Source organism: Apodemus sylvaticus, chromosome 7 (genome assembly GCF_947179515.1).
Source record: "Apodemus sylvaticus chromosome 7, mApoSyl1.1, whole genome shotgun sequence".
NCBI lineage: Eukaryota > Metazoa > Chordata > Mammalia > Rodentia > Muridae > Apodemus > Apodemus sylvaticus.
In genome coordinates, this window is record NC_067478.1 from 75,456,428 (window position 1) to 75,470,460 (window position 14,033).

Consider the following 14,033-nt stretch of genomic DNA (forward strand, 5'->3'; position numbering starts at 1 on the left):
TTAGTCATTTTTTTGTTATGGATACAGAAAGCTGAAAACATTTTCCTGATTACACATTCTTCTTTTGACTATACAGAACAAACCATTTGTAAAATAGCTTCCTATTTTATAACCAGGACACTAGTAAACCCGGGTTATTCAAAGAAACAAAACCGAGATAGTAAGCTTATAGGTAAAGATATTTATTATGCTGTATTTGTTACATAGCTAGTTTGAGCCCCACTTCTCTTGTGGAGGCTATCAATTCCAAAATATTCAGGCTGGAGACTCAAAAGAACTTCCTACAGTTGGACTTCAAAGGTCATCTGTCTGCCAAGAAACAGTGAAAAAGCCAATGTTGACAAGGATATTCAAAGGCAGTCTTCTGGAGAATTCCATTTTGATCAGAGCAGACCAGCTTCTTCATTCTATCAGCTTCAATTGATTAGATGACACCCAGCCACATTATGAAGGCTGATATGCTTTACTCAAAGTCCACGAATTTAGATGTTAACTTCCTCTGCTCATGTGGTGGCACATGTCTTTAACCCCAGAACTCAGGAGGAAGAGGCAGGCATATCTATGTGGGCCTAGTCTACATAGAGTTCTAAAATGGCCAAGGCTATGCAGAGACCCTGTCTCAAAAAAAAAAAAAAAAAAAAAAAAAAAAGGAAAAGAAAAATAAAGGTTAATTATCCGCCAAATACACCTGCACACAAACATCTAGAATAATCATTAATGTCATGGCTCAACAAAGTTGACACATTAAACTAGCCACCCCAAAACCTAGAAAAACAAATAGAATTCTCATTTACATGTAAACTATAAAACAAGAGAGCTAGTAAAAGGCAGAGATGAGAATGTTAGGAGCTGGAGGAAAATGGAGGTGTTACAAACCAAAGCCACAATCATTCAATTAGATAAGAGGGATGAACAATAAATACAATGATGGATATGTGTATTAGGTTGATTTAGTAATTCCACATTGTGTACCTATGTCATGGCATCTCTTTGTACCCCCATAAGCGCATATACTTTTATTTATTTATTTATTTATTTACCTATTTTGGTCTTTCAAGTCAATGTTTCTCTGGGTAGCCTTGGCTATCCTAAAACTGGGCTCTGTAGACCAGGCTGGCCTTGAACTGGCCAGATCCTCCTATCTCTGCTTCTCTAGTGCTGGGACTAAAGGCATGTACCACCACCGTGCAGCCCAATATTCAATTTTAAAAGTTAACCATTAAGAAACCATGTCTAGGGCTGGAGAGATGGCTCAGCAGTTAAGATCACTGACTGCTTTTCTAGAGGTCCTGAGTTCAATTCCCAGCAACTACATGGTGGTTCACAACCATCTGTAATGGGATCTGATGCTCTCTTCTGGTGTGTTTGAAGATAGCTACAGTATATTCATATATAGAAAATAAATAAATTTTAAAAATTAGAAAAAACCAACAACAAAGAAACCATGTCTAATTACTTTTCTATGAAGCAGCACAAAACAACACTTGGCTGCCCCCTGAACTTGCCATATATGACTGAAATCATATGGTCATTAAGTATTGTCACAAACTGTTAATACAGTCTCACGGTTGCTATTCCTATTGGAACGCCTGTAATGACCTTTCCTATCACCAGCTTTGGCCTAAAGAAGTAAGCTGCAAGAAGTGACCTTCGTGGAGAGAGACAAATGCCCTTTTCTTTCTCCCCCCCCCCCCCCCAGACAGGGTTTCTCTGTGTAGTCTTGTGTAACCGCCTGCGGCTACATGTGAACTGGGTTGCCTGTAAGAGAATTTTGAGGTTAAGGCGAGACAGAGATGTGAGTCAAGGTGGTATTCCGGTCAAGACTAACTTTAATATTTTTATGACATGATTTATAGTCTTGGGGGAATCAGCCACCCCTCCCAGAAGCCGGTCACATCAAAGGCAGGGCTGTGAGGTCCTAGTCTCCAGGTCTCAGCAGGTCGCCTGTCTTCAGCCTGGCGAGGTCTCTGTTGGGTATCAGGTGAAGCAGCTTTGGGGCAGTGTTGGTAGTTAAGGTGAGGCGCCTTATTGTTCCCAGGAACAAAGGCTGGAGGTAGCCCATCGGAAGAGTGGGGGTTGCCAGCCAGCTTAATGTTGTGGGGGAAGAGACAGTCTTGGCTGTCCTGGAACTCACTCTGTAGACCAGGTTGGCCTCGAATTTAGAAATCCTCCTGCCTCTGCCTCCCAAGTGCTGGGATTACAGGCGTGCGCCACCACGCCTAGCCTAAAAGCCCTTTTCTTAGGATACTTTTTACTGCCCTTTCTGCAGAACACAGGTATGTGGAGAGCCTCTCACTTTACACAGTACATCCATTTAGCATGCTCAATTTCTGGGCCTACTGTCATGGCAGTTCCTGAATTCCAAGAGCAGCTAATATGGACAGCACTGTCAGTCTTCCAGAGGTCATCCTAGAAAAAAGTTGGATTCTTGCCAGAGTACTAAATTTAATATTCCTGTTCCCATATCAAGAATATCTCCTGGGGGCTGGAGAGATGGCTCAGCAGGTAAGAGCACTGACTACTCTCTCAGAGGTCCTGAGTTCAATTCCCAGCAACCACATGGTGGCTCACAACCATCTGTAATGGGATCTGATGCTCTCTTGTGGTGTGTCTGAAGAGAGCTACAGTGTACTCACATACACACATACATATAATAAATATTTTTTAAAAAAGAATATCTCCTTTACCAATTCCCACTCCCCACTTTTTCCTCGGCCTTCTGAGTTTCTTTTTAAAAAACCAGTGGTGCCGGGCAGTGGTGGCGCACGTCTGTAATCCCAGCACTTGGGAGGCAGAGGCAGGAGGATTTCTGAGTTCGAGGCCAGCCTGGTCTACAGAGTGAGTTCCAGGACAGCCAGGACTACACAGAGAGACCCTGTCTCGAAAAAAAAAAAGAAAAAAAAATGTATAAAAAACCAGTGGCAAGGGCTGGAGAGCCAGCTCAGTGATTAAGAGCACTGTCTGCTCTTCCAGAGTTCAATCCCCAGCAACTACATGGTGGCTCACAAGCATCTGTAATGGGATCTGCCGTCCTCTTCTGGTGTGTCTAAAAACAGTGACAGTGTAGTCAGTCACATATCTAAAATAAACCTTTTTGGGCTGGTGAGATGGCTTAGTGGTTAAGAGCACTGCCTGTTCTTCTGAAGGTCTTGAGTTCAAATCCCAGCAACTACACGTTGGCTCACAACCAACTGTAATGGGATCCAACGCCCTCTTCTGGTATGTCTAAAGGCAGCTATAGTGTACTTACATATAACAATAAACAAATCTTTGAAAAAAAAATAACACCAAAACAGTGGCAAAGCAGAACATTATGGCATAAGCTTTTAATCCCAGCACTTGGGAGGCAAAGCCAGCCTCTCTACATAGCGACTTCCAGGACATCCAGGACTAACTACTAGAGAGACAGTTTCAAAACAAAAAATAAAACAAAAACATTACCTAACAACAAAAAGGCCAAAACCTAAAACAAGACAAAACAGAAAAACAGTGGCAGGCATAATTCTCTGTCCTTGTCAGTTGTAGTCTTGTAGCAGTATTTTGTTTTGTTTGAGAGGGATCTGCCTGCCTCTTGGGAGATTAAAGGTATAAACCTCATTGGGTTGTTTTAGATGTTGTTCTTGTTCAAATACGATTTTTACTGCCCTTCCAATTTATCTCCTGAATACTTTAAAAATTATTTTAATGTATTTCCTGCATGTGCATATGTGTACCACATGTTCCTGGTATCCATTGGATCCCCTGGAACTATAGATGGCTGTGAGCCATCATGCAGGCGATTGGAATTGAACCTAGTATTCTGAAAGAGCAACAAGTACTTTTAACTGCTGAGTCATCTCTCTGGCCACTCCTGAAAATATTTTTAAAATAGTTTGCCCTTGCCAAGTAAAAAAAAAAAAAAGCAGAAGTAATTTATTGGAATTTTAATAAATACACAGATTAAGTTTGGAGAAATCATATCAAAGGTAAATGTGACAAGATGCTCCTGCTGGTCGGAGCCGATTCTCTTCTAAACCACAGAAGGTGAAGGGGGATTTGTACTTCTTCAGCTTACCCCACCTATGATGGAGAAAAAGCTTAAAGACCAGAGACAGGGAGAAATGACTCTTTCAAGACATAGTGTCCATTGCAGCTACAGTGTAAATGCCTTAAGCTCTATTTTTTTTCTGTTATGTTTGTTCTCAATTGCTCCATAATTAGCACTTACAATTACACATTCTAAAATCATCAATATATTGTATTACAGAGAGCCAACTAAATGAAGCTTAATGAGACAGGTGTCTCAAGCAGAACTGATCCTGCCTCAATAGTGAAGTAGGTTTGGAAGACCAGAAGAACAATATAGAAAGGAGGGCCTGTGAGATGGCTCAGTGGGGAAAGGTACTGGCTGGCAATCACTGCAACATGAGTTCAGTCCTAGGAACCCACACCGTGAAGAAGAGAACACTCTTGGAATTTGTCCCCTGACTTCCACATAAACATGCACTGAGCTATACAAACACATATATACAGAGGGGAGCTGAATGTGCTAGTACACACCTGTAATTACAGCACTGGAGAGACAGAAAATTTACTAAACATCCCTGCATACCAGGACTACATAGTGAGATCTCCTTAGAACTACTAGAAGAGCCAGGCATGGTGACACACGCTTTCAGTCCCAGTACTTGGGAGGCAGAAGCAGATGGATCTCTGTGAGCTCGCGGCTAGCCTGGTCTACAGAGTAAATAAATTCCAGGGCAAGGCTATAGAGAGAGACCCTGGGGGCAGGGGAACCAGTAGAGAAAGTGGCAATATTTGGGTATTAATGTGATCTCATGGCCTAGATTTATAAAACCTGGCCATGTTTTAATTGTATAAGTAATGTGCTGGCTAATTTTAAGTCAACTTGACACAAGCTAGAGTCATCTTAGAGGAAGGAAATCCTTCTATAAGATCTCACCAGAGGCCAGCCTGCTGTGTACTTTTTAAATTAGTGATGTGAGAAGGCCTACCTCACTGTGGATGTAGACACTCCTAGGCTGGTGGCCCCGAATTCTATAAGAAAGCAGGCTGTGCAAACCACGAGGAGTAAGCCTGGAAGCACCTCTTCCTTCCATGCCTCTTCATCAGCTCTGCCTTCAGGTTCCCACTCATTCTGATTTCCTGCCTTGGCTTCTCTCAATGGACCGTGTGACTCAGGGCATGTAAGTGAAAACCTCCCTCCCAAGTTTCATCACAGCAATAGTAACCCTAACTAAGACAGGTAAGTAGTTTATTGAGAGAGAGAGAGAGAGAGAGAGAGAGAGAGAGAGAGAGAGAGAGAGAGAGAACAATCATTGCACTTTAAGTACTATTATATCTGTGCACAATAGAGAGTCTAGTAAACCTTAGTTTTAATTTTATTTATTTATTTTATGTATATGAGCACACTGTAGCTGTCTTCAGACTCACCACAAGAGGACATCAGATCACATTTCAGATGAGCCACCATACAGTTGCTGGGAATTGAACTCAGGACTTCTGGAAGAGCAGTCAGTGCTCTTAACCACTGAGCCATCTCTCCAGCCTCTTAATTTTATTAAGAAAGTGAGTTTGAAAAGAAAGAAAGAATTTTTTTAAAAAAGAAAGATACTGAATTCTGAGAGCTGGAGCAATAGATGGGTGGTTAGGAGCACTGGCTGCTCTCCCAGAGGACCCAAGTTTAATCACCCATGCCCACATGGTAGCTCATAACCATTTGTAACAGTCCCAAAGGACTGTTCTATGACCTTGGAGTCATTGTACACATACTGCACATCTATACAGGTAAACCGCCTACACACACACAAAATAATATAACAAAATAAATTTTAAAAGAAAAAAATGAGTTGTATAATTAGAAAAATCTGTTAAATCCCATTACTAAAATATTACTTTCAGTTGGTCCATTCTTATTTTTGAAAACTCTGACTGTGAATTTAAAAACAATTTTCATATGTTTTCTTTTTCTTTTTTTTTTCAAGACAGTGTTTCTCTGTGTAACAACCCTCATTGTCCTGGACTGGCTTTGTAGAGCAGGCTGGCCTTGAACTCTTGAGATTAGCCTGCCTCTGCCTCCGAGTGCAGGAATTAAAGGGGCACACCACTACACCCTGCTCTATCTTTTGTTCTTCTATTTAATGCTAATTAGATCAGCTAAAGTTGTTGACGTTTTCTGGTACTGGAAACGTAGGTAATCCGTTGTTCAATTATGTATAAGAAAGCAGTGCTGGGAAGCCGGGCACTTCTTTACTCCCAGCACCTTGGGGACCTGAATCAGATACGTGAATCTCTCTACCCTACCCAGCAAAACAAGAAGTGCTGGGACTGTGTTTCTTCGACTTTGTCTTCTTGTATCAAGTCCAAGGGGGCCAGATCGGGGAACAGGGAGTGTTATCTTCCAGGGCAATCTTGAAGTTAAAGCTGGGGGCTGTAGGGCAAAGGAGCAAGTTTCTATGTATTAGGCTAGTTGCTAGAAGTCTAAAAATATCGAGCTGGGGGCTCACATTTTGAGTTAGGGTATCACAACAACAGTTCCTGCCATCGGAGTTAATTGTTGTTATACCAGTTGTTATACCTGAAGTAGCACTTGGAATAGTCTCCATCCATCTCAATTGCTGCAAGCAGAAAAGTGGCCACTAGAGGGAACCACTAGCGTGTAGAACAGCCCTAAAATTCTTGCCTTGTCTGTAGCTACTTGAGATGGAGTAAACCTGAAGTGGACACTGAATTGAAGGGGTCTAGAAGGTAAACAAACAAGTCAAGTGGAAACATCAGAAAATCTAGAACAATCTCCAGGTTTATCACTCTTCTCCTACAGGAAGAGAGTTGTGGGAAAATGCTTGCTAATTAAGGTCAAAGTCTATCACCGACCAGATAGCCTTCTGAGCTCAGCACATAAGAGGACTCCATTCATTGACAGGGGTCCCTTCTCTGTCCTTGTCTGAGAAGTTCAATCTCCTGCCCCCATCTCTCCAGCACAAATCCTTATTTCTGAGTACTTAGGCTGAAAGGACTTAAAAGAAATCAACCTGAGAATGAGCATGAAGCTCTCTCCTAGTTTTCATACCTGAAGGCAATGTGCGGGCTGCTGGGGAAGGATTGTCTTGTCTTCCAGAGTCTTGCTTGTTGTGGCTGTTTGTTTGTTTGTTTGTTTGTTTTTGAGACAGGGTTTCTTTGTGTAGCAGCCCTGGCTGTGCTGGAACTCTCTCTGTAGATCAGGCTCTCCTCAAACCTTGCCTCTGTCTCCTAAGTGCTAGGATTAAAAGACTGTTCCAGGACAGCCAGGGCTACAGAGAAACCCTGTCTCGGAAAAACAAAAATAACAACAACAACAAAACCCAAAACAAAAACAAAACCAGCCTGTGTTAGCACCACGCAGCCCTTGAGCAGGACCTTAATGTCACACCGAGACCTGATATGCATTCCTTGATGCACAGTGGCATGGTTGTTGGGAGTGTAAATAACTAATTTTAGGACTGGACTTCAAGTCTGTTCCACAAGAGAAAACTTACACACAGAGCTGTAAACAAGGACAAAAGGCTGGTGGCTGGGAAGGTCTCAGGCCTCAGCGGGGAAGCAACTGCTATTGCATTGTTAAATGAGTATTATGTGCCTAGTAAATTGCCTTGTGATTGTGTAATTCGTGACAATACACATAATTACTGTCACTGTCAGCCTTGTTTGTCCTGGAGGGATTTTTTTCCTGCAGTGTATGGCAGAGACTCATTAACAAGTTAGTTAACCTCCTGAGAGTAACTGGCTGTGGCATTGTGGCCCAGTGTTCAGCTTCCCACGCAAGAAAACAATCCGTGGGAAAATAATCATAGAAGCGAGGATGGAAAGACTGTAAGCCAAAGGAAGGGACAGCAGGCTGTGTAGCTACTTCTTTGTTGAAACATTTATTCCTAAAGGGAGGAGGGAAGCTAAGGAGACTCAGGAAGCAAAACTTAAAGCTCAAAGGTTAGAAACTGTATTTGCTGGTGTTTCGCTGTTGTGTTACCCAAAAAAACCTGTCTGTGGTGTCCCACACGCAAGCTAAAGGAAGTCTGCCCCCAGCTAGCTCTGATTGGTAATAAAGAATTGCTGTATAGCCAATGGCTGGGCAGAGGGAGAGAAGGCAGGACCTCGAGATTTGCAAGGGTTAGGAACTAGACAAGATGAAGAGAAGGATAGGACTTAAGAACATCAAGAGAGCTGGGCAGTGGTGGTGCACGCTTTTAATCCCAGCACTTGGGAGGCAGAGAACTTCTGAGTTTGAGGCCAGCCTGGTCTACAGGGTGAGTTCCAGGAAAGCTAGGGCTATACAGAGGAACCCTGTCTCAATTGCCCCCCCCCCCCCAAAAAAAAAGAACAGCAAGAGAGCAAGGCTCAACAGCCTTGATTGTGTAATTAGTTGGGTAAGCATGGGAAGTCCCGGGCAGCATGGGAAGTCAGTGTAAGACCCCCAAAAACCGAGGGTGCCCCAGCACCCCACACCTCGGAAGGCGACACCTATATCACTCCCGAGAAACGGTCTTGATGCAATAACATGAGGATTTCTTTTATTCCAGAGCTCTGGGGTCAACAGCCATACACTGCACAGGGGTAGAGGACTGTGGGACCCTGTGCAACTGAAGTCAGGGGTATTTAAAGGGGAAAAATCACAAGGCTAGGGGTGGAGGACAAAACAAGCAAGGAATGGGAAGTATAGAAAGAGGAAGTCAGGCAATAGTTTAAGCCTTAAGGAAGGTTAGAGATTATCTGGAACAAACGTCCTCGGGCATTGTATATTTAAACATTGGAACTAGAACAGGGTGGGCTATCTTTCTCAAGCTGAAAGCAGAAAAAAAGTTACTCTGTGCTGGGCTAGTTGTTTAGAGGTCTAAAAACATTGAGTTGGGGTCTCTCATCAGCAGTAACAGAGGCGAGTGTTTGCTAGCAGGGGAAGGTTTATGTGTGCCGAATCTTTGAGCTAGTCACATCATGTCAAAATTAATTAATGATGTACATAAGTGCTGTGTGTACAGAGGCCCTAGGAGGCCAGAAACGTTAGATTCCCACAGAACTGGAGGTATGGCTAGGAGCCACCAAATGTGGGGTTTGGGAACACAACTCAGGGATCCTCTCAAAGAACAGGTGTGTTCTTTGCCCCAAAGGCATCTCTAGACTATTCTTCCTTTTGCATCATCTGCTTTTTCTTCTTCTTCACTGTTCTTTTCATAAAGTTTAATTAATGCTTAAGGTTTCTGCCATGAGTGATAAATTCCAGCATTCAGTATATTAATCTATTAAAATGTATGGAATCAGCTGAGGTGGTGGCACTCTAATCCTAGCACCCAGGAGGCAAAGGCAGGCAGATCTCAAGGCTAGCCTGTTTAAAGAGTGAGTTCCAGGACAGCCAGAGCTACAGAGAAACCTTTGTTTCAAAAAACAACAGAACAAAACCAAAAAAATGTATAGGATTGTGTCTTTTTTTTTTCCTAATGGAATAGGACTCCCTTTTCTTTTTTCTTTTTTGTTTTTTTAATTTACCTTATGTATGCGAGTACACTGTAGTTCTTTTCAGACACAAGAGAAGAAAGCATCGGATCCCATTACAGAAGGTTGTAAACCACCATGTAGTTGCTGGGAATTGAACTCAGGACCTCAGGAAGGGCAGTCAGTACTCTTAACTGCTGAGCCGTCTGTCTAGCCTTGTAGCAGATAACTCATTTTAAGCACTATATTGTTTAGATAGATTCTCATTGTATAGCTCTGTCTGGAACTCAGGAATTGTGCTAGGATTGTTCCACCACACCTAGCCTGAAGCCGATACAAGGAATTCTTGGCCCTTTGGAAGCACGGTCAAACTGGTCTACATATTGAATTCCTGGCCATCCCAGAATACACAGACCTCTTCAAACAAACAAAGATACCTGGAATGCTTGGGGCAGAAGATTTCAGGCTTAATATATAAAATAAAATCCTTCAGAGTGGAGCCTACAAGCTTGTTTTTCTAAGTAGCACCCCAGGTTATATTAATATAAGTAATGTACTGGCAATGTTTGAGTAACTTTTGTTGTTTTTTTGTAGCCCTGGCTGTTCTGGATCTTGCTCTGTAGACTAGGCTGTCCTCAATCTTACAGAGATCCTCCTGCCTCTGCTTTGAGTACTGGGACTAAAATCGTGGGACAGCGAGAGATGAGTTTAAAAGAAACAAGTTTGACACCAGGTGGTGGTTTCCCACATCTTTAACCCCAGCACTTGGGAGGCAGAGGCACCTACTTCCACTGTCTGTGTTCAAGGCCAGCCTGGTCTACAGATGGAGTTCCAGTACAGCCAGGGCTACATAGAGAAACTATCAAAAAACAAACCAACCAACCAAATAAACAAAACCCCAAAAGAGTAGTGTTAGGAACTTGCATTAAATAACAGCTAACCTGAGAGATCCCTATATTAATTACATTCTCTTCCTTTGATCAAGAGATTCGTGAGCTGAAGCGATGCAATTTGGAGAAAATACTAATAGGGTGCTCTAGGATATGTCTTAAGGAATCCAAGATTAATAATCACTTCTTGAACAAGCCGGGATTTTTTTTTAAGCGGAATAACAGCACGTTTGTGCATCATTCACTAAACAACTTACTGGGCGCCTTCTCGGTGTCAACCTTTACAGAGTTCAGCAGTAATTCCAGACTAATCTAATCCACAGCTCTGAATAGCAAGCCGGATCTGGGGCGAGCGCGTGAGGGCTGCGCCGGCTTCCAGCAGAGGGCGCGCTGCCACCCTCCGCGCGGCCTCGGGACCCAGTGGCTGGCTGTCGCCTGGGTTGCTCCCGAGCACGCCCCCGCCCGCCGCGTCACGTGACGCCGCCACGGAACCTGAGGTGCGGGCCCTAAGCCGAGCTAAAGTCGTTGCTGGCGTCCGAGGCGGGTGCAACCCCGGAGGCAGAACCGAAGACGAGCTGAGGAAGCCCGGGGAGGTCGATACTACCCCTTCCCGGTCAGGTCGGCTCCCTGTCCCTTCCCACCATTCACCGCTCGCGTCTCCTCAAGCGTTTGCATGCGCTCTCTCGCGTGGGCAGGCCGGGGTGACCATGTAGCGGGAAAGCCTGAGGAAGCACGGGTGCCCGGGACGAGCTCAGCGCTGACGGCACGCCGCTCCGGCGCCCCCCGCATCCCCCGCCGCGGCCTGCGGGGCCCTGCAGGGAACCCCGGCCTCTCGAGGAGGCCTGGCCCCGAGCGCCGCCAAGTCTCGCCTTGTCTCGCGAGAGTCCAAGTTGAGAACATGGCGACGTCTAATCTGTTAAAGGTAAGCCCCTGCCTGCAGCCCGGCTTCTGCCCGGCCACCGACGCGCTCGGCTCCCGGGGAAGGACCGGGCTCCGTGTGAGCGGCGAGATGTGAGAGTGGTTCGGGGTTGTCCACCGGAACGGGAGCCGGGGTGACTGTTGCCCGAGCACCCCGACGCCCGGCCCTGGCCTCGGGGTCCGGAGGATCTTGGTGGTTCCTCCCGGGGGCTGAGCGACTGACTCGGAGCGATGCTTCCCCGGGACCAGCCCAGGCTGGGAGCGAGAGCGGTGTTGCTGGGCCGCACCAAGCCACCGTGGTGACTCTTGGGGTCCGTTTCTTCTGAATGGAGTGTCAAAGACATAATAGGAAAAATCCCAACAAAATGCCACCGGCAGGTTTCAGACCCCATTTCTTACTTTCTGTTCATACTCTGCAGGAAATGCGAGTCAGACAGCAGTGCCTCCCACTTCACCTCCTTCTCCCTTTTCTGAATGTTACACCCTCCCTCCAGCACTCTCACGCTTGACTTCCTATTTCCACCTTTTTTATGTTCCTCGAGGAACTCTCTCCCAACCCCGGCCACCCTTACAGGACATCAGGGTGGCACCCTCAAAAGTGTTGCCATCATTTTAGGGTGTAGAAAAGTTATCATTAAAGAAAGCATTGAAAAGTTTTAAATACCAGGAGAGTCCCAGGGCGGGCAGATTATGTATAATCATTTAAAAAATGAGGATTGTAAGCCAGGCGGTGGTGGCGCTCGCCTGTAATCCCAGCACTCTGGGAGGCAGAGGCAGGCGGATTTCTGAGTTTGAGGCCAACCTGATTTTTCAAAGTGACGGTTTATGAGATAATGACTGGGAAAAAGCAGGTGTCCTAAATGAATATTATATAGTATGTGATTTATTTGTTTATGTATTTGTTTTTGAGGTAGATCTTTGTAGCTTTGGCTAGTCTTGGTACTCACTATGTAGACCAGGCTGGTCTTGAACTCAAGAGAGGTTTGTAGAGTGCTGGGATTCCAGGTGTTCCCCACCAGGCCTGGCCCAATAGTCTGCTTTTAGATAGTATTGTTGTAATATGAAGGACATAATAAACAGACATTTGATCCTCTTATCTACATTGTCAAACATTTACCTATTGAGTCGTTGAAACTTTTGGGGAGAGGAATTCCAAATACTCACATTTTGAATAGTACTAATCATAAAATGGGGAGACTGAAGTTTGTCTTTGGAATATGTGAGGACCTGCCAGGGTCCATCTATATTGTAATTTATGGGATTATTAAATTCAGGGCTGTTACTACTATGAGTAGATATAGAACTTACTGGGGAGTGGCCAAATGAGCGTATTTTTTGTTGGAATTTGTTGTTGTTTTTTTTTTGTTTGTTTTTGTTTGTTTGTTTTGGATTTGGTTTTTTCGAGACAGGGTTTCTCTGTATAGCCGTGGCTGTCCTGGAACTCACTCTGTAGACCAGGCTGGCCTCAACTCAGAAATCCGCCTGCCTCTGCCTCCCAGAGTGCTGGGATTACAGGCGTGCACCAACTGCCCGGCTTGTTGGATTATTATATTGGCTTATTAAAGAAATGCCAGACAAAGAGAAAATTAGTATGTCCATCAGTCAGAAAGGGAGATGTGGGCCAGACAAGAATACAGCTTGCGTCAGGTCTACCATTGTACCTGACCCGTGCTGAATAATGAGCAGGAACCCTTCAAGGGGTAAGTCGCCATTTACTTGTAACTTGAAGAAAGGTGGTATCTCTGTTTTGTTTCATTTGTTTGGGGGTAGGTTGTTTTGTTTTTGTAGTTGACAGAATTCAGAGGAATAAATACTAGTACATTTTGAGAAAATAAGATTAAACTTTCTTTATGAAATTTCTAAGAATCTGATGCAATAAGACCTGCTTTTATATTGGCATTTCATTTGGGATCATGTTTTCTGGTTAGATCAAGTGAACTGTCATTGGATCTTGGCAATCTCTTGAGAATAGAAAGAGGAGTTAGTGCATTTTGACATGCAGTTGGTAACGGGTTAAATCTTCTGACCCCTTTTCATGTGGGACTTTACCTGTTTTCTTTTCCTTACAGTCTAACTGTAGAACATTCCTAGCAATCTTACAGTACCATTTCCTCTCCTATTTTGGATTACTTGATACTTAATTCTACCTGTTGTTTTTCTTTTGCAATTGTCATCTGAGCCCGGAGTGCTCATTCTCCTCAGTTTCAGTTGATTCTCCTGCCCCAAACAGCAATTGTTCAAACGTTTTCACTCCTTAGTTCCTAGCACACTAACTAGCAATTTCCACTTGTATTTATCTCCCTTGGTCACTCCCAGAGTCTTTCTGGTTTCTCCATATTGCCATAGCTCTTTTCAGGTGGCCCTCCACCTGTGTTGTTTAGCCTGCAGTGTCCTCCAGGACTTGGTGGCGTGTCTCTCTCATGCTGCTCTTTTCTTTTCCCTTGTCTAACTGTAAAAAGGTTTGTATCTCTTGTATAAACCTGTATCCTGCTAAGACTTTGCCTGTGGGCCCTTTATAGCACTCTTTTCCTAAGTGACCCATTCAGTTACCTTGAAGCTGTCAGAGTAACAGCCTGAACTGTAGTGACACCCTGCTTGCCAAACCAGACTCTTCTTGATAAGTTTTATCCACTTGTCTGGTATTTCTTAGTCTCTGCTGTTTCTCTTTTTTTATGTGATTTTTTTTTCTCCTTATTTTTACTGTCTTCCCCAATTACGTATTTTTTACCAACATCCAAATTATTTCTCCGGATTCAATATTCAGCC

At 44.1% G+C, this 14,033-nt stretch overlaps 1 protein-coding gene across 1 annotated transcript in view; it reads left to right on the top strand.

The window, feature by feature from the left end:
* Window positions 1–10,830: 10,830 nt before the first annotated feature.
* Window positions 10,831–14,033, top strand: part of Cul5 (cullin 5) — a 49,967-nt gene continuing 46,764 nt past the window's right edge. Inside the window, exon 1 of the mRNA XM_052188328.1 lies at window positions 10,831–11,271. Coding sequence (XP_052044288.1) covers window positions 11,023–11,271 — 249 coding nt within the window. The 5' untranslated portion in view covers window positions 10,831–11,022. The remainder of the gene's footprint in view (window positions 11,272–14,033) is intronic.